The following is a 20,269-nucleotide window of genomic DNA, read 5'->3' as shown; positions in this document are numbered from 1 at the left end:
TTTAGCATTGTGAGTTCAATGTAGGGAAATTTTTTTTATTAAAAATTTCCACCTCCTCCCCTCTTCCCATCCTCCCACTTCCCTCCCCTTCCACTTCCCCCACTCCCCCTCCTTCTCCAGGCCAAAGAGCAGTCAGGGTTCCCTACCCTATGGGAAGTCCAAGGTCCTCCCCACTACCCCCAGGTCCAGGAAGGTGGGCATCAAAACAGACAAGGCTCCCACAAAGCCCGTTCATGCAGTAGTATCAAAGCCCAACGCCATTGTCCTTGACTTCTCAGTCAGCCTCCACCATCAGCCACATTCAGAGACTCCAGTTTGATCACATGCTCCATCAATCTGAGTCCAGCTGGCCTTGGTGAGCTCCCATTAGATCAGTCCTACCATCTCAGTGGGTGGAAGCACCCCTCGCAGTCCTGACTTCCTTTCTCATGTTCTCCCTCCTTCTGCTCCTCATTTGGACCTTGGGAGCTAAGTCCAATGCTCCAATGTGGGTCTCTGTTTCTATCTCCATCCATCGCCAGATGAAGGTTCTATGGTGATATGCAAGATCTTGATCAGTGCGGCTACGGGACAAGGCCAGTTCAGGCACCCTCTCCTCTGCCGCCCAAAGAACAATCTGGGGACCTCTCCTTGTACCTGGGAACCCCTCTAGAATCAAGTCTCTTGCAAAACACTAAAAATGGCTTCCTTAATTAAAATATTTATTTTCCTGTTCCCATATCCACCCTTTCTCCATCCCACCCATCCCATTCCCCCAAGTTTTCCCGAATCCTCCCCTTCCCTCTTCTCTCTACCCATCTCCCCTTACATCCACCCCCCTCCATGCACCCAAGCTTTGCCTGGCAATCTTGTCTACTTCCAATATCCTGGAGGACATTTATATGATTTTCTTTAGGTTCATCTTCTTATTTAACTTCTCTAGGGTCAGAAATTATAGGTTCAAAGTCCTTTAATTATGGCTAGAATCCTCTCTTTCTTTGCATTTTAAATAATACATACAGGCAAGAAACAGTTATTGGACAACAGATATACAGACAAAGTTATACAGTATTTAGTGATAGTTGATATACAGCCAAATTTGGCTATGCAGAGTTTCAGTACATCTCATTTACCTCTGGGAGTTCTGATCCTACTGTGGAACCATCTGTTGGAATAGTCTGATGAATTAATCTTCACTCACTGACTCTCCTCCTTTACTGCTAGGGTGCCACAGAGAAATCTCTAAGGTAACTGATACCCTGTGACCAATGATTGTGTCTACTGTCTTACATAGTTAAGTATAATCGACAAGTATTGGTTACCTGTTTACTACGTATTGCCATTTATCTCTCAAGCAGTCCATAATATTAGATCAACCCTTCCCTCCTGAGGTTTTCCATGGCAATTTCTACAACATTACCTAGGATTTTCTGTAGATAAACTAGGACCTTGGTAAGATCTTGAATGATTATTTAATGGACTAGATCCAGAAGTGAGACAGACAGGGAAAAGGCTGATATTCACTGGAGTGAGCTGAGGATCTGAACTTAGAGAACAGATGGTTAGAGCTGTGTGAGATCAACTCTGGGAAGTGAGGCAAGCTGGCCTTGACCTAAGGACAGGGTGAGTGTGTGTGTGTGTGTGTGTGTGTGTGTGTGTAGATTAGCATGCACATCCAGATAACCACAGAACAACCGGGTCCTGCTTTATCTCTACAGATTTATACTTGTCAATGATTTTTTAATTTCCTCCTTTCATTCCATAGAGGCTTTCTTGTCCCAGGTGTTAACTGCAGTCCAGATATTAATTGGATCTAAATTACTCATCCAGTCAATCAGTTGGAACTTCATTCCATTTCTGGGCCACAGAGGAGGGATAACTGTTTTTGGAATACATATTACTATACATGCTATAATAAAAATTGATAATTACTTCCTGAAAAAGAACTATATATATATATATATATGTGTGTGTGTGTGTGTGTGTGTGTGTGTGTGTGTGTGTGTGTATAACTGATACATTATCTGCACATACAGGTATGCAACAAAATCCTTACAGAATATAATAATCTTAATTATATGGAACCCATTTGGAGAAAATCTTTTAAAACTACAGAACAGGCTCCAATTTAGTGACATCTAATAAAAAATTGAACACACCTAAGTAGTAGGATTTATTTTATATTGCTTTTTTCCTAAAAAATAAGGAGAACAATAGTAACACACCTCTTGGATCCCAGCACTCAGCTGGCAGAGGCAGACATATTTCTGTGAGTTCAAGGCCAGTCTTCTCTACAGAGTGTGTTCCAGGACAGGTAAGGGTACACAGAGAAACGCTGTCTCAGAAAAAAGAAAAGAAAAGAAAAGAACAAAAGAAAGAGCAAGCAAAAATACTGAATGAGGACAACATGAACTTTTGTGGACTCCTGACTGGTCTACTAAAAAGCTGAATGACCAATAGCTAGGCAGGATAGGGAAAGGCAGGATTGGCAGGCAGAGAGAATAAATGAGAGGAGGAATCTCGAGAGGAAAGAACAGAAGAGGAGAAAAGAAGGAGGAGAAAAAGTGGATATGTTTGGGGCTAGAAGCCAGGAAGCTGCCAGAGAGACAGACACAGAGACAGCAGGAAAAGTACGACATACAGAAAGAAAAGGTAAAAAGCCCTGAGACTTAAGTTAGTAAAGAGAAACAGTTAAGTTAAAAGAGTTATCCAGATGTGACCCTTAGCTAGGCCGAGCATTTATAACTAATAAAAAAGTCTCCATATCGTGAATTGGAAGCTGGTTGATGACCCAAAAGAAAAGGCCTGCTACAAGATAGAATAGATTTTAAGGGTTGACTGGGTTAGGGTGGGGATGGAAATGAAGGAATCAATCAGGTGGGAGGAGAGGACACTGGGAAGGATGACTGGAATTTGGGGATGATGTGGAGACCTAGAGTAGAAGAAACTTTCTGGAATCAATGAGTGACCCTAGAAAAGATGCCTATGATGGAAGATACAATGCCTGGACTGGCCACCTTCTTCAACCAGTCAAGGCTTCCAGCCATGGGACTGGGATCCCAAACCAGACACCAAACCTTCAACCAAAAATTTGTCCTCCTTGCAACATGTGCTGTGGTAATGGTGGAGAAGAAGAAGTGGGAAGGCCAACAACACCTAATTAACTTGAGGCCCACTCCTAACACTGACTAAATGGTCAGGAATCAGAGGCTGAACCTAGGATAAAACCAAACATGACCGGCCAAAAAATTAATAATAATAATAATAATAAAATGGTTCCTAATGGTACTCTGCTATGCTCATAGATCAGTGCCTAGCCCAATCATCAGAGAGGCTTCCTCCAGGGCCTGATGTGAACAGACGCAGAGACCCACAGCCCAACATGAGGCAGAGTTCATGAAACCACACAGAGAGGAGCTGAAAGGATAATAGGAACAAGAGGGCTTGAGGACACTAGAAAATCATGGTTATCTTAGTAAGGGGTTTTATTGCTGTGAAGAGACACCATGACCACTGCGACTCTTACAGAGAAAAGATTTCATGGGATGGCTCTCTTACAGTTTCAGAGGTCCTGTCCACTGTCATCATGAGCAGTAGCATGGGACACGATGCTGAACCTGAGAGTGTTACAGACTGCAGGCAACAGGAAGTCGACTGACTCACTGGGCAGTATCCCCAGCATAGGGAATCTCAAAATTTAATCCCACAGTGACACACTTCTACCAATAAGGCCACATACACTCCAACAAAGTCACGCCTCCTATTGCTGCCAGTTCCTATGAGATTGTGGTGTCAGTTACATTCAAACTACAACAATGGTCAATAGAATCTACTTAGCAGGATTTATAGGGATCAAAGAGATTGGAGCAACAATCAAAGAGCCTGCATGGGTCTCTTCTACTTCCTCTCCACACATACTGTGGTTGTTTAGCTTGGGGTTTTTGTGGGACTCCTAACAGCTGGAGTGGGATGTCTCAGGATAATTTGCCTGCTCTTGGGACCCTATTACTCCCACTGGGTTGTCTCACCCAGCCTTAATATGAGGGTTTGTGTCTAGTCTTATTGTATCTTATTAAATCATCTGAGGATGATTTCGCTGGGGTGCCTGCTCTTTTCTGAAAGGAAATGGAGGACAAGTGGATTTGAGGGACACAGTAGGCAGGGATGGACAGGGATGAGTTAAGGGAAGGGAAACTGTGGGCATGATGCAATGTATGAGAGAAGTATAGAAAAAAGTACAATTCACTAGTGGTGCATGTTGAAAGAATTAAATTGGGTCACAATGGCATGTCTTATACTTCAGGAGGAGTGACCAGGTCTACGGTGTGAATGTGAAGCAAGCCACAGCCACTCTGCTTGCTTTTTTCCTGCCCACCTCTACAGATGTGGGCTCTACATGAGGTTCATTGAAACCCGCAGCCTCTTAGGGCTTCTGACTTTTCTGCCACTTCCACACACTGCTTTCCAGAACCAAAGAAGATCACACATGTTGCACTATTGGAATGTGTGGAATTTAATCATTTATAAGCATTACATTTTTGTGAATTCCAAATACAGATCCATTTTTGACACCTTGACCTATCTAGTGAAATGAAAGAACAAGATAAATTAGGAGTCTACTGTGTACCTGATAGAACACCAGGGATCTCCAAGAATTGATTGAAGATGAAAAAAGACTCTTCTAGAATAGCTTCTCTTGGATTCCTCTGGTTCACAAATGCTAAACCTTGTGTAGCCAACAGAGGAAAGCAGAGTTTCCAGGCTGAGCCAGAGTTATTGAGTGCCTGGAGGTCATGGTAGAGCCCCGCCATGGAAGACTTGGATTGGAACAGGGCTCATTCGGACTGGTATAGGTGGAAGAGGTGAGCATCAGGTACTGGGAGCCCAAGTCCAGTTGGACTAAGAGGTAAAGAAGATTGCAAGTGTTTGGAACTTGTAGGTAGATGAGTGAAAGACTGGCTTAAATCAAGATTTGGGGAAGTGGGGCTGGAACAGAACTACTGGAGAATAGAGGAAGTCAGATGGAAAATACTGGAAAGCCAGCAAGGAGTACAGAAGTGATTGAGATCTGCATTGGGCAGGAAAATGTAACCTAGGTGAGTCGGGAGGCATCAGAGAGATGTCTCAACCTTCTAGACTGTACACCGTTCACGTGGCGCATGTACCCTGCCCTGCTAGAGAGGGGGGGAGTTCCTGGAAACAGAAAAATGAATCCCAAGGCTTTCTAAATTTCCAGAGTACAATTTCTATTCAACCCAATGCCTTCTTATATTCTCTGGAAAATTTTGGGAACTTGATGAAGGTAGCCTAGAGAAATTAGGGATTCCTTAGTCCCATACACTTTCATTTCTGGAGGGCTAAGGGTGAAAAGGAATAACTGAGTGTAGGCCACCTCAGTGGTGCTGCAGACTCCTGCTTGTGATGTAAGGAACCGACCTTGGAGAGATCAACCTGCCTCTGCTTCTCAAATGCTGGGATTAAAGACATGTGCCACCACCGCCTGGCCATCATTGACTCTTAGTGTGTTCTTTCAACCTCAGTCACTGCTTTAGTTTGGCCAACTCAACTCAAGAGTGTTCTTGGCTCTGACCTCTCAACCTCTGACCTCAAAGTTTCCCTGATGACAGACTTCCATTGTCACAACCCTGCCCTCTAGGGAGCTCTCACAGGAGCAGCCACAAGTAGAGGATGGAACCTCCTGTTGGGGTCTCAGAAAGCATGGGCCAGCTGCTTCTCCTCACCTTCCCTTGCAGTGAGCAGCTGTCAGCACAAAGTCGTCTCACGCTAGGAAGCCGCCACAGAAAGTCCTGTTCCCATCAGAATCCAGAAACTCGGTAAATGTCAAGTAGGGACAGGAGTGGGGTTTGACCTCATGTCCGCAGATGATCTTCTCTGAAAGAAGGACTTGAATTTGTGGTTTCTGAAAGCAGCAGATGAAGTCAGAAGTGAAGATCTAGGAAGAAGTGAGGGGTGAGATCTGCAGGTCCCCCAAGACTGTTGTAGACTGAATTCCTTGCACATTGAATAATCTTTGCTGAATCTTAAGCCTCAGGGGCCTTCTCAGAGAAGGAGTGGGTTGGACTTCTCCTCCAGTCCCTGCTTTACAAATACATAGAGGGACAACCTCTATCTTTATGAGGTTGTAGTCTGAGAATGACATGCTTTGGTAATTACCTTGCTAGTCTCCCCAGCTCCACTAATGTCTTGATTTTCTAATCTTTTTCCCACAAATCTAATCTTTTTTCTACTATAGAATAGATTTTCTACAGTTATCCTATTTTAGGGGCCACACATCTTGAAATCTCATTAAAGCCTTTATGTCTGTATGGATAAATGACTTCTCCATAGCAAAAGGGCAGTTCAAACTCATGGGATCAGAGCCTGGGTGACATTGGGGGAGTGCGCATGTAAACATGGGAATAGTTGAGGAAGTGGGGAGGCTAACCAAAACTAGACTGCACAGCCACTTGAGTGTGCAGCACAGGCATCTTGTCACCCTGGGCTCTTTCTTCAGGTGGAGGTTACTAAATAATGCTAATCTTCTTGAGCTGGTGGCCTTACCCCATTGCAGGCTGTTTGGTAAAGCTCCCCTTGCTCTGGACTCAAATAAAATGAATGACATACTTTTTAGTAACTTTGCCTTCTCTGCCACTACTCTTTTTAGAGATTATCCACTCCCCAGGAGAAAAAAAGAGCAGAAAGAAGCTAGTGCCCACAAGTCTTCTGAGACATCTCCCTTCTTTTTTTAATCGTTTTTATTGAGCTACATATTTTTCTCTGCTTCCCTCCCTTCCTCCCCTTATTTTACACCCTCTCCTATGATCCCCATGCTCCCAATTTACTCAGAATATCTGAGACACCTCAGGTTTAAAAAGCTGAGGTTTAGAAATCTCCTAGTTCAGCACAGGACAGTTCCTGACTAGAGCTGAGCAGAGACTCCACAGAGGTATTATGGGATGGCACCTCTGGAACTGGGGTGTTCACTCATCTGCTCCAGCTCCAAGCAGCAGAAGAAAGGTCAGGAGAATCAGGAATGATGCCATCTTCTTAGGAGGCTGCTTGGGTTAGAGGAGGGCAGAGTGGACACAGCCTTGAAGGGATGATGGAGTTCAGTGCTCAGTGACATCACAGACATATTAAACCTGAGCACCTCTGCTTCTGGTAGGCGACAATACTTAAGGACGTTTTCAGGTTTGGGTAAAAATGACAGTCACCGCATTGGCATGAGTAACTGTGATTAAAAAACAAGAAAGTAGAGGGTGTGCAGGCTGTGGTTGAGAGGGGTCTAAGACCCCAGGAAGTTTACAATGTCGTCTGTCCTTTCTTATTTCTTACAATTTTATTTTACATTCTGGTAATATCTCTTTTGAGTTTTTTTGGTTTCTTTCTTTACATTTTCAATAAGACAGACAATCAATTTACCACGAAATAGTTATAGCACTACAAACACACAAAGTTATTCAGTATTTAGTGAGAGTCACTATGCAGAGCCAAACTTTGCTATGTAGAGTTTCAGTACATCTTCCCATTAACCTCTGAGACCTCTGATCATACTGTGGAACCATCTGTTAGCATAGTCTGATGAATTAATCTTCACTCACTTTGACTCTCATAAACTGCTAGAATGTCGCAGAAAAAAATCGAAAGATAGATTTGTCCTAATGGCCAATGATCATGGCCTACTGTCACACATAGTTAAGAACAATAAAAAATCAGAGATAACATGTATCAGTTACCTGTTTATTATGTATTGGTGTTTATCTCTAAGCAAGAACTTCAGAAGTAGTAAGATTAGATCAACACTGGCTTACCTGCTGAGGACTGCAGTGGTATTTTCTATAACATTGTCTACGATTTAGTGTACATAAACAAGGACCTTGAATGATTATTAGTGAGCAAGACTCAGGTGTGAGACAGAGGTCCAGCTCTTGAAAAGGCTGATATATAGTGAGCTGAAGATCTGCGCTCACAGCACAGGTGTTTACAGTTGTTTGAGATCAGCTCTGGTAGGTGAGACAGGCTAGCCTTGCCCTAAGAACAGTGGTGTGTGTGTGTGTGTGTGTGTGTGTGTGTGTGTGCGCGCGCGCGCACGTGCGCGCACGTTCATGCACACGCACGTGCACAGACATCCAGAGCAACCATGGAATGTCCTCCTTTCATACTTGGTGTACATAGAGGCTTTCTTGTCTTAGTTGTGAACTGCAGTTCAGATATTAATTGGATCTAAATTACTCATCTGGTCCATGGGTTGGAACTTTGTGGCATTTCTGGGTCACAGTGAAGGGATAACTGTTTTGAGATACACATTACTATACAAGCTATAATGAAAATTGGTAATTCCTCCCTGAAAAGGAACCATATATAAATGATACATTATCTTCACATACAGATAGGCAGCAAAATCCTTACAGAATATAAATTGTTAATTATATGTTACCCATTTAGAGGTGATCTTTTAAAACCATGGATTAGGCTTAAATTTGGTGATATCTAATTTGAACACATATAAAAAATAGGATTTGTTTTGGTATATTTTTTTCTTAAAAGTAAGGAGAGCAGTAGTGGCACATGTCTTGAACCCCAGCACTCGGGGGACAGAGGCAGACATATGTCTAGAGTTAAAGGTAACCCTGGTCTACAGAGTGAGTTCCAGGACAGCTAAGGTTACACAGAGGAACGCTGTCTCAGAAAGGAAAAAGACAGAGCAAACAAACAAATATAGTGAATGAGAACAACATGAACATTGTGGGCTATTGTACAATTCTTTCAAAAAATAAATGAACTTGTTGGACACAACTGCCTTTATGGACAGAGCTACAATCTCAGTGAATTCCTAACATGGGCAGTGATATTTTGGTTCTAATTTATCTGTTAGTGTGCTTAACACTTGGAATTATTGAAAAAATCAAAATATAATCATACCATCAGCCATTATCCCTCTAACTCCTCCCAGGTTACTCCATCCCATTCAGATTCAAGGCCTCTTAATCATTAGTTGTCATTCTGTCTCTTTCTCTCTCTCAACATACACAAAGATAATATATATATATATATATATATATATATATCCTGCTTACAGAGTCAATTTATTATTGCTTAAATGCATATTTATTTTGACTCTGACCACTTGGGATTGGATAATCATTAGAGGGGCTCATCTTTGGGGAAGATTATTTCTTCCTCTCTCAACACATTATAATTGCCTGTTGCTCTTCATCTTGGGATGTGGCCCCCTACCATTTTCCCAACCACTTTGGAACCTCAACTGGTGTTGTCATTGTTCAGGTCTTATTTGGGCAGTCACATTGCTGAGATTTCATAAGTGTAATTCCCTTTCATATCTAGAAGATATTTACATGAAGTATTTTAACTATTGATTATGTGTATGTGTCTGTGCTCAGATTTGGCATGTGCATGTGAATACACACGCCCTTGGAGGCCAGAGGAGTTGAGGTTACAAGTGTTATGAGACATTCAACATGAGTGCTCAGAACTGAACTTGGGTCCTCTGCAAGAGCAGTCTCTACCATTAAGATGTCGGAGCCATCTCTCCAGGCCTGCATGCTCAGTTCCTGAGACCTGTGACTCACAAGTGTAGGTGCTATGAAAAACTGATGGTGTGGATCCAGTGTGACTGTGAAAGGTGAACTCTCATCTGAGAAGGTCCTGTAAGAGGCCCATGTATGTATAGAAGGTCCTGTAAGAGGCCCATGAATGTCGAGAAGAGACATGATGGAAATATTTTTATGTTGAATGAAGTATTGCAATTCTAGGCATTTCCAATTGAAAATTAGAAGGTAACATTGGCAGTTAACATATATACTGATAAAAAATGGGATTGTGATTATATCAAAATAGTGATATTATTTCAGAAAATCATGATATCTGTTTTCAAATTCTCTCTCAATCATAATATCAAGGCTATAACATTTTTCACAAAATCATATTCAGCAGGGTTGAAATGCATGTAATTTGAGCTTACCATTCAAACTTTACCTGTAGGACTTATGGTGTGGGAAACATGGTATTGAGAGATTAGATTCCTCATTAAAGATCAAATGAGCAGTAAAATGCACTAAAAGTTCAATCTGTAATTGAGTTTCATTCACAAGTTCTGGCATAAATATTGTTTACAACACCAAAAGTAAATTAATAATGTTTTTGTAATGTCTTTAGCTTGACCATCTTACCCCTGAATTGTAAATGATTTTACCATAGTTAGCATGAACACTTTTCAGGAAATTCCAGTACTGGAGATGGTTTAATCCCTTGTCTCTTATGAAATTCAGAATTGATGATAATCTATATGATGTTACCCATTTTTTAATGATTTTTCATTAAATGTCCTTTGAGAAGTTACTTTTTCTTCTTTTTGACAATTTTATATATTGTATTTGATGTATTTTGTGCATTTTTGCTGAAGATCATCCCCCCTCATCTCCCACCATTTCCACTGAGACCTTCTTCTCTGTGCCTAACTTTTCTTGATGACCTCTGCCAGGACACATCATTAAACATGAGATTAGTGTGGTGATTGCACTGTCTTCTCTTAATTTTATGAGGTCTTCTATTCATATATTGATATAAATTTTCATTTTATTTATTTGTTTGTTCATTCATTCATTTATTTTTGAGACAGGGTTTCTCTGTGTAGTCATGGCAGTTATGGAACTTGCTCTGTACACCATGCTGCATTTGATCTCAGAGATCCAGATGCCTCTGCTCCCCAGCACTGGGATTAAAGGCTTTCTCCACCACTGCCAGACTGGGTCTGTCTCTTTGAACTACCATCTCTGGCCAGCAACAGCAGCTGTGCTATTTGGGTTAATCATGGATGAAGAAATCAACTAGTATAGGAGGTCCTTCGTTCTATGTGCTGCCTGTATTGGTTAATGAATAAGGAAACTGCTTTGGCCTGATAGGCCAGAACTTAGGTAGGCAGAGAAGACAGAACTTAATTCTGGGTGGAAGAAAGAAGAATCAGAAAGAAGTCATGGATCTTCTGCCTGAGACAGAGGCCAGTTAGAATCTCCAGGAAGCCATTGCCATGTGGCGATACACAGATTAAAGTAGATATAACATATATAATATTAGTAAACTAATATGTAAGAGTTAGCCAATAAAAAGTTAAAACTAATGGCCTAGCAGTGTTTTAATTAATACAGTTTCTGTGTGGGTATTTCAGGGCTAAGCTAACTGGGAAACCAATGTGGGGCATGAACCCACAACCCTGGAATTAAAAGTCCCTTGCTCTACCAACTGAGCTAGCCAGGCAGCCAGGACAAACAAGCAGCCCCCTCCCTGCAACAGACCACTTCAATAAATTTTTGCACTGGCCCATGAAAATATATTTATTTAGTGTTTTTCAGTGTCAGTAAATAAGCCATTTCTACAGTGTCATTGGCTCCATCATCAATACCTATAATCAAAATGGCAGGTTGGGTTTTATTCAGCATCAGCATTGTCATCAATCCCTAAAGGATAAGATTAAAAATTAGTGGTTCTGTGCTTCAAACTTCTTTGGACAGATTTTTTTATTCAGTTTCCTCAATTCACTTGATTATAATCTGGTAAGAACGAATTACTTTAGAAATAAATATTCCTAACTAGTGTCAGATCTGAAACACTATTTGTACACAACTCAGGAGACTCACTATTGACAAATAGTCTTCAGGGATTGTTTTGTTATGTTCTTTTAAAAACAACCATATAACCACATGTCTAGCTTTTTACCACAGAGCCTATCTAACTGGATGTGCTGGGTATTTTTTGTCAACTCAACACAAACTAGAAACACCTGGGAAGAGAAGAACTCAGTTCAAGATTGTGCCCATTAGATTAACTATGGGTATGTTTGTGGGGGTACTTTCTTGTTTGCTAATGGATTGAGTTGGGTCTGGCCTACTGTGGGTAGTGCCATCCATGGGCATATGGTCCTGGGTTAGAAAAGAAAGCAGCTGATCCAATAGGCAGCTTTCCTCTGAGGTTCCTGCCTCTGCTCCTGCTTGAGTTCCTGCCCTGACTTCCATCAGTGATGGAGTGCAGGTGGGACGTGTGAGCCAAATCAACCCTTTCCTGGCCAAGAACTCTCTTTGTTACAGTGTTTTATTACAGTAACAAAACATAATTAGAACAGGTGTAACTATCTTTTTTAATGTGTGGTGCTTGTGTGTACACATGTATGTCAGTATAAGTGTCCCCATGCCTGTATAAGTGCAGAGGAAGATATCAGGTTCCTCTACTGTTTTCTGTCTCACTCCTTTGAGATGGAGTCCCTCCCTGAATCTGGAACAGACTGTTTTATTGAGGCTGATAGCAGCAAGCATCAGCAGTCTTCCTGTCTCCGCACTGAGGATACAGGCCCATCAACCCCACTCAGCATCTCTTATGTGGGTTCAGATTCTCCTTCCTGTTTAGCTAGTGTTCTTACCCACTGAGACACACCCTCAGCACCCTGAATTGAAACATAAGTGCTTTTGTTATTGAGAAAACGTCCTTTTCAGTTCCACTGCTCTGTCCTGGTGTCACCATCCTCAACAGCTGCTATGTTAGGTAACATGATTTGAATATAGTACGTTTTCTGTTACCACCTTTGTGAACACTTGCAAATCCCCAAAGGCTGAACATAGCCTTGTAATTACCTGAAAAAAATAAGTGTCTACCCACTTTTAACTGAGAAATCATTTCTCTTTTTTTGAGTTGTATTATATTCTATCATGGTAAAGAAGTCATGCTGAAATTAAAAATAATAATAGATAAGGAACTATGCTTTTATAACAAATATTGAAAAGAAAATAGAAAGCAAGGCTTGGGTATCTCCATGTCTCAACTGTGGATGCAGCTGAAAGTGACAGCTAGTGTAAGAATGGTAGCTGGTGGTGGAGTGTGAGGCAAGGCTGAGCTGTGTGTGTCTTAGTGATCCAAAAAGAATGCTTGCTTGTTTACCAAATACCATTAAACACCCGTTATCTGTAATGTAAATTAAAATATCATGGGAATTCTCTATGTTTGAATAATTAAGTCACCAGGAACACATAAAACCATAATGGTGCCAGTTTGACTTTCTGCAGTTGGAACATGAAACACTGGCAGCATCACACTGAAGTCATGCATGTTTAACAGTAGCGAGAGCACACATATATTCATTTTGCACCACATTGGAATATGTTGTCATCTACAAACTTCATACTCAAAACTCATACACTTTAATTACAAACACACACACACACAAGAAGGCATAGCAGAGAGAGAGAGAGAGAGAGAGAGAGAGAGAGAGAGAGAGAGAGAGAATTGGTAATGGTGTGAGTAAAAGCCTGCCCCACCAATGGACTTGCTCCATCAAAACCATATTACCTAACATCCCCAAATATCATCATCAAATCGGAACCAGATGTTCAAATACATTAGCCTAGGAGAGGACATCCTCACTGAAAACACCACAGAAACGTGGCATGGAAATCAAATAAATACAGAACAGAAACTACATTCTCTAAGTCCACAGAAAATGGGGCTGGGAGATGTATGGCGCTGGACAGGACAATGGAGGTATACCAGCATGTATTCCCAATCATGAACCAGGAGAACTTGTGTTCTAGTGTCTGCTCTTAAAGGATGTCTTAAAGTTTTCTGGACTGCAATAGCCTGGAAGAACAGCGAAGTGGCTCTTGATGAGTTGAAGCTTTTCCTCTTTCAGGTACAGAACATCGCTACAGATGTTAGGGGAGCAGAGTGAGCCCTGTACAAATGGTCGGGGCAGAAAGAAACGTCCAAGGAGCAGAGGAATCTGAAGCACTCTGGGTTTAGGCCTTTACTGCCTGAATCTACTCCAATATGTGCTCAAGGGAGCAAAGCAAGGTGGCTTTGAACTCCTTCACTATGCATCTGTGTGAGGAGCCCAGGCGGTTTTCTCCAGGGAGAGCCAGAGAATGGGCTCATCTGTTTGTGGGATGACATCAAGTTACTGATTGGAAAATACATGACATTGAGGTCAATTCTTCAGGGAATCCCAGGCTAAGTTCAGCCTCACCCCAACATGGTTCATACTCTTTGTCGGGTCAGTTACTTCCTATTCATAGAAAATTATTTTATATCCTCTCTAATGGATACACAATAATGATTTTCAGAGTTATTTGAAGCCTTAGAACCATCTCTTTAAATAAATATGACTTCTAAACTGAATACATATATGACCATATGTTTTCAAACACACGTTTCTTTGATTCTGCACTCTTCTTTGTTTTTGTTGTCTCTAAAGGAGCTGGCTCCTTAGTCTGTCTCCAGGGCAGGGTTTGTTTTCCAGCTCTCTATCAGAAACTGTGTGCCACCTATGTCTCTTCCTATATAAAACCTTGTCCTTGAAAGTTTCCTGATCCAAAGCAAGATTTTGCTTCCAATCCCAGAAGAACGTGACACGCTGTCTGTGTGGGACAGGGAGCCACTAAGCTTAGCTGCCAGTCATGTTATCTGTTAAGTGCCTGACAGGACAGGACCCTGAACCAAGGCTGCTTGGAGTTTTCTTTTTATTTAAGTTAATTTAAGAATTTTTTATTAGTTTACTTTGAGAGTCTCTCTCTCTACAACCTTGTCTGGCCTCTGCCCCCCAAGTGCTGGATTAATGCATGTGCAAAAATCCCTGGCAGCATGATTTTTTTTTTTAGCAGTGTGCGTCCAATGTAGGGATACTTTTATATAAACACACACACACACACATTCTGGCTACAGTCTCATGCCCAGAACTTCGTAAGAGAATCCCAGGTAGTCTGGGGAACTACAGATACAGCCGTAACCAAGAATATTGAAATATCACAGGTTCTTCCCCACACCATTTATTTCATTTTGTTTATTTCACAGCCTCCTGACTGACATTTAATTCTGTATCTGAATTATGCTTCTGAACATGTGCATATCTTAGGATTGAAATCAGCATACTGACTCTGTTTCTTCCATCTTTAAAATAAACACGAGGCTGTCTTAGTTGTGTTATTCTCTACCTACTACCCACTCCTGGGTGGAATGCCGATTTTCTGAATAATTTCCCATAGAAGCTAATTGCCTAAGGCCTTTTGCAAACCTCATACACTCTAGTGTTGGCTGATGGAAAAGTAGAGACTTTTAGTTCTTTTGCCTTGGGGATGTCAAAGACTGACAGTGACCAAATGACAAGCAGGGCACCATAGCCTAGAAGCCGGCAATGATTGAGATGAACAAGCTCAGAGGAGCTCATGTTGCTGACAGACCCCGCTGCTATGGATGCTGAGCACATAAGGAGGTTGGGGGTGTGAGTGAGCTGACTGTGAGGAGCTTCCCTAGGTCTAAGCATGTGGGAGGTGGAGTGCAGGGTTTGGAGACAGACACTGAGAGCCCTGGTCTCAATGGTCCTCTGTGGTGCCACTTCAAGTCTGGACCTTTGTCAGTCCCTCCCTGCCAGTGGTGTGGGCGAATTGTCTGCATTCTGTCAATCATATTTTAATAAAACGCTGATTGGCCAGGCAAGCAGTATAGGCTGGAAAGCCAGACAGGAAGTAATGATGGAGCAAAGAGACTGGGAGTATTCTGGGAAGCAGGAAACTCCCTCCGCCACTCCTGCGCAGACCACCAAAGAGGCAGCATGTAACTTGCCCAGCTGAAAAAGGTACCAAGCCATATGGCTACCATAGATAATAATAATGGGTTAATATAAGTTAAAAGAGTTAACAAGAAGCCTGACCGAATGGGCCAATTAGCTTTATAACTTAAAGAGATCTCTGTGTGATTGATTTTCTCTGGGACTTGCCGGCTCTGGGGTACTGGGCGGGAACAGATACCCCAACAAGCCGGCCCTCGTGTTACAAGCCAGGTCATGATTTAGGTTGGCACCGCAGGTCTGAGGCCCTAATGAAAGGAACCACATGTGGATTTGGGTGTCCTAGGTAGGGGGATAAGAGGTGGGGACATGTAAAGATTAGCATGGACTACTAAATGTAGAAGTTGATAGAGTCTCAGAGCAGGCATAAAAGAGAAGGGGGTGGAGCTTAGAAGCTGGAGGAACTTGGCCCTGCTTCAGAGGAGGATACATGAGAAAGTGGGGATACTGAAATTGCTATCACCTTAATGGTTAAGCTGTGGAGCAATAATACTCTGCCCAGGAAGGTCCATTTACACTGGCCTCAGCTCTGTCTCCCCCGTCTCCAGGAACAATAGTACTTGCTCTCACCTTTCTTCCATATGACACAGAAGAGGAAAAATATTCACCCTGAGCCCCAAGACAAGAGAAACCCAAGCTCAGCTTTGGGCCTGTCAGAAGGCCAGGCACTGCACAGAGGAACAAGATAAAAGGAGCTGGTCAATGGCCTTGCCTGAGCTTTGGGCAAGGTGTGTACATGGTTGAGGAATGAGCAGTAAATAGAAGTGTGCCATTGGCTTGCCTAGCACAGAGTTGGTCCCTGTGATATGAAATCAGTCTTCTGATTCTGCAAAGAGACCTTTATTGAGATGCTGGCTTCTATCCTAGGACAATCCTGGACTCAGCTGGAGGGGCCTGGTTTGCTCTGTAATTAGCTGTGTTTCATCGTTTTCTTTATCCAGGATAGGAAACTTGACACTTTGGTGAAGACCCTTGGAGCTGAACCATTTTTATACCCAAAGGAGACGATGCCTGCAACCGCTTTGTTACACAGGAGAGGCCCTCCGGAATCCCCCTGTCAATAGAGAGGGGCCACAGGGGCTGAGCTGATATCACACTAGCCCACCCTTCCACCATAAAGCATGACTTGTGTGCTTTGTGTGAGGGAGATCAGAGGGCAGACCTGGGAACCCTGGGCTTCCCACTCCAATTTAGAAAAGGGTTACTGCTTCACCTCCCTCCTGAGTCCAGACTCCAAGTCTATGATCCATTTTCTATGGAAGTGTGTTGAACCCTCAGGTCAAAGCTGTTGTTTAGAATTGTGGACAGATGGTTGAGCCTCATGTGAGCATGGAGGACAAGACAATTGACAAACGTGGGTGCCTGCTCTGAGGAGACCCCCCACATGGTAACGAAATACACAGGGAGCACAGCTTTCTAAAGCCTGGGCCTCAGTGACAGGAGGACAGTGCAAATCCTGCTTTATACCAGCTGATGTGGGAGTCCCCTCTGTGTGCTGTCATTACCATTAATTAATTTAAAAAAAAACTGCCTTGGCCTGTTGATAGAGCAGAACTTAGGTAGGCAGGGAAGACTGAACTAAATCCTGGGAGAAAGAAGGCAGAGTCAGAGAGATGCCATGGGACCGCAGCCAGGGTCAGACATGCCAAATCTTTGCCAGTAAGTCACTGTCACATGGCTATATACAGATTAATAAAAATGGGTTAAATTAAGATATAAGAGTTGACCAATAAGAGGTTAGAGCTAATAGGCCAAGCAGTGATTTAAGTAATACAGTTTCTGTGTGATTATTTTGGTTCTGGGCAGCTGGAACAAACAAACAGCCCCCTCCTTGCAACAATTGGCACCAATGTGGTGGACTAAATCCACGTAAAACCTTGCAACAAGCTGATTTCACAGTGGTTGCTTGTCATCTCTGATGCCCTAGCTAGTTACTGCTTCCTGCTGTTTCCAGTGAGAAGTATCACAGTCAGCGAGAAAACGAGTCCCTAATTCTTGGTCTCTAGGTCCTAGATTGCTTTTCCCCTCCCATGGAGCCCCAAGAGAAGGACAATACAATTTACCTTAAAGGAAGCTTGTTTGATCTTTGGATCCCCCACACAGATCTCAATGGCTTTGTTGTAACGACGTGGAAAGCGGGACTCACACACCTGATTCTTCTGGACGGTCAGCTCTACCTCTTGAAGTGTGTTTGACCTGTCACAGTCCAGGTCTGTCCTTCCCCAACCAGCCACATAGCACATATCCCCTGGCTTCACACAGACCTTGCGCCTGGGAAGGTTGAGGGGCTTCACAGCTTTGGTCCTCTTGGCCTTCCTCTCCAGCTGTGGGAAGAAGAAAGAGTGCGGCTCATTGACTGCTGGGCTGAGACACCAGGATGGAAGAGATGAAAGGAATGCGGCGAGAGCAGGAGTAGCAACCAATGGACAGGATGGGGTTCTCTTCTCACCTTCAAGAGCATGATGTCATTGGAGTTATCCATAGGATTGTAGTCTGGATGTGGGATGGCTTTTGCCACAGGGATGATCTGCTGGGTCTTCTCTTTGATTGTTATGTTGTGGGCTCCGAGAGTGACTTTCATTGAGCTGTAGAGAGCAGAGTACAGATGGGAGATGTGGAGTGAGAGAGGACACAGTCCAGGAGCTGTAAGAGGCTAGGTGGCCAGGGTGGGGCTCTAGCTGAGGGGACTGAGGAGGCAGAAGGGCCTCAGGGTGTGAACTACTGCTTTTGTCTTCTTAAGGACACTAGACTCCTGGAGGCTCCCTCTTACTTCTCAGCAATACTCCAAAGTTTGCATTGACTCTTAATGTGCACGTTCAACCTCAACCACTGCTGTAGTCTGACCAGTGTAGTTGCTTTCAACTCAACAGTGCTGCTGCCTCTGACCTCTCACCCTTTGTCCTCAAAGTTTCCCTGTGGTCAACTTCCATTGTCACAGTCCTGCCCTCCAGTGAGCTCTCAAAGAAGGAATCACAATTAAAGCATTTAAACTCCTTTCAGGATCTCAGAAAGCATGGGTCAGCTACTTCTCCTCACCTTCCCCTGCAGTGAGCAGCTGTCAGCACAAAGTTGTCTTTTACCAGGAAGCCTCCACAGTGACTCTTATTCCCATCAATATCCACAAATTCAACAAATAACATGTAGGGACGGGAGTGGGGCTTCACCTCATGGCCCCCGATGATCTCCTCTGAAAGAAAAGACAGAATATGGGGTGTCTGCGAGAAACAGATGAGGTCTGGAGGGTGAAGGCAATGGGATCTGCAGTTCTCCAAGATGTTGTAGACGGAATTCCTTACACATAGAACAATCTCTGCTGAATTCTAAGCCTCAGGGCCCTGCTATGAAAAGGGGTGGGTAGTACTCCTCCAGGCCCTGCTTTACAAATGCATGGAAGGACAAGCTCTAAATACATGAGGCTACACTGAGGTAAATTGCCTTGATCTTTTCTTTCTTACTGCATCTCTCCAGTCCTCTGTTGTCTTGATTGGTATAATGTTTTCACCTTTTACCCAACCCCTATCCGGTGGATATTTCTTTTAAAACTGTCCTATTCTGGTGCCCAGCACATCTTGGGTTCTCAATAAATGCTTTTGGCTGCATGAATGAATGAATGACTTCTAGTTAGCTGCAGGGCTAGTAGTTCAGAACTCATGGGATTCAGGGCCCTGGGGCCATTGGAGTTGTGTGCTGACAAAGACAGGAACAGCTAGGGACATGCAGAAAGAAGTGGAGAAGCCAACCAAACCTGCAAATTTAGTGGAGGGTGTAATGCTGGCATTTGTTGCCCTGGGTCTCTTTCTTCAGAAATTGAGTGGAGAGGTTGCTAAATAATGATAATATTCTTGAGCTGGTGGCCTTACTCCATTGCAGGCAGGTCATTAAAGGGGCCATTGATCTGGGCTTAAATGAAGTTAATGATGTGCTTTTTGGAGGTTTTCATTCTCTTAACATCTCTATCTATGTATGATCCTCTCTCTCAGTGACACAAAGAGCAGGGAGAAGCTAGTGCCCACCATGTCCTCTGAGGACACCTCCCTTCTTCAGACTTTATTGAGGATCTAGTCAGTGACAAGCTAACAGGTCTGGGCTGGGCTGGGAGCTGAGGTTGAGAAACCTCCTGGTTCAGTGCAGAAAGTTCCTGACTAGAGCTGGGCAGAGACTCCACAGAGGTATTATGGGATGGAGCCCTGGAACAGGGATGTTCACTCACCTGCACCAGCTCCAAGTGGCAGAAGAAAGGTCAGGAGAATCAGGACTGCTGCCATCTTCCCAGGAAGGCTCTTGGGTTGGAGGAGGGCAGAGTGGACACAGCCCTTGTAGGATGAAGGAGGTGAGCGCTCCGTGACCTCACAGGCCTTTTAAACCTGTATACCTCTGCTCTGATTGGCTTTATTAGCTAAGGCAGTTACCTGGTTTGGGTAAAAACGACATGGTCACCACATTGACATCCTCTGAGCTAATCCTGGATAAAGACCCGGAAAAGAGGGTGCTAAGGTTGTGGTTGAGGAGGGCCTGAGACCCCAGGAAATCCACTGTGCCTGCACTGAGACAAAAGTGTGGCCTTTCTTACCTCTTACATCCTTTTGCACTCTGATAAGATCAATTTTCGTTTTTTTTTTTTTTTTTGGTTTCTTTCTTTACATTTTAAATAATACAGATAACCAGTTT

General features: G+C 43.2%; 1 protein-coding gene and 1 pseudogene across 1 annotated transcript; both read right to left on the bottom strand.

The window, feature by feature from the left end:
• LOC148120187 (granzyme C-like) overlaps nucleotides 1–15,202 on the bottom strand; it is a 32,955-nt pseudogene extending 17,753 nt beyond the window's left edge.
• A 1,256-nt stretch (nucleotides 15,203–16,458) lies between these two features.
• Nucleotides 16,459–19,941, bottom strand: LOC148120186 (granzyme C-like). Its single transcript, XM_087895882.1, has 5 exons — nucleotides 19,812–19,941; nucleotides 18,638–18,788; nucleotides 18,051–18,186; nucleotides 17,665–17,925; nucleotides 16,459–16,655 (listed from the first exon to the last, which is right to left on the bottom strand). The coding sequence occupies exons 1-5, from the start codon at nucleotides 19,864–19,866 to the stop codon at nucleotides 16,512–16,514; spliced, it is 747 nt and encodes a 248-aa protein (XP_087752008.1). The 5' UTR covers nucleotides 19,867–19,941; the 3' UTR covers nucleotides 16,459–16,511.
• Between the last annotated feature and the right edge of the window lie 328 nt (nucleotides 19,942–20,269).

The sequence above is a fragment of the Myodes glareolus genome, chromosome 12, assembly GCF_982192425.1.
Source record: "Myodes glareolus chromosome 12, mMyoGla1.1, whole genome shotgun sequence".
Classification (NCBI taxonomy): Eukaryota; Metazoa; Chordata; class Mammalia; order Rodentia; family Cricetidae; genus Myodes; species Myodes glareolus.
Note: the sequence above shows the minus strand (reverse complement) of the source record. Positions and strands in the feature narration are given on the sequence as shown.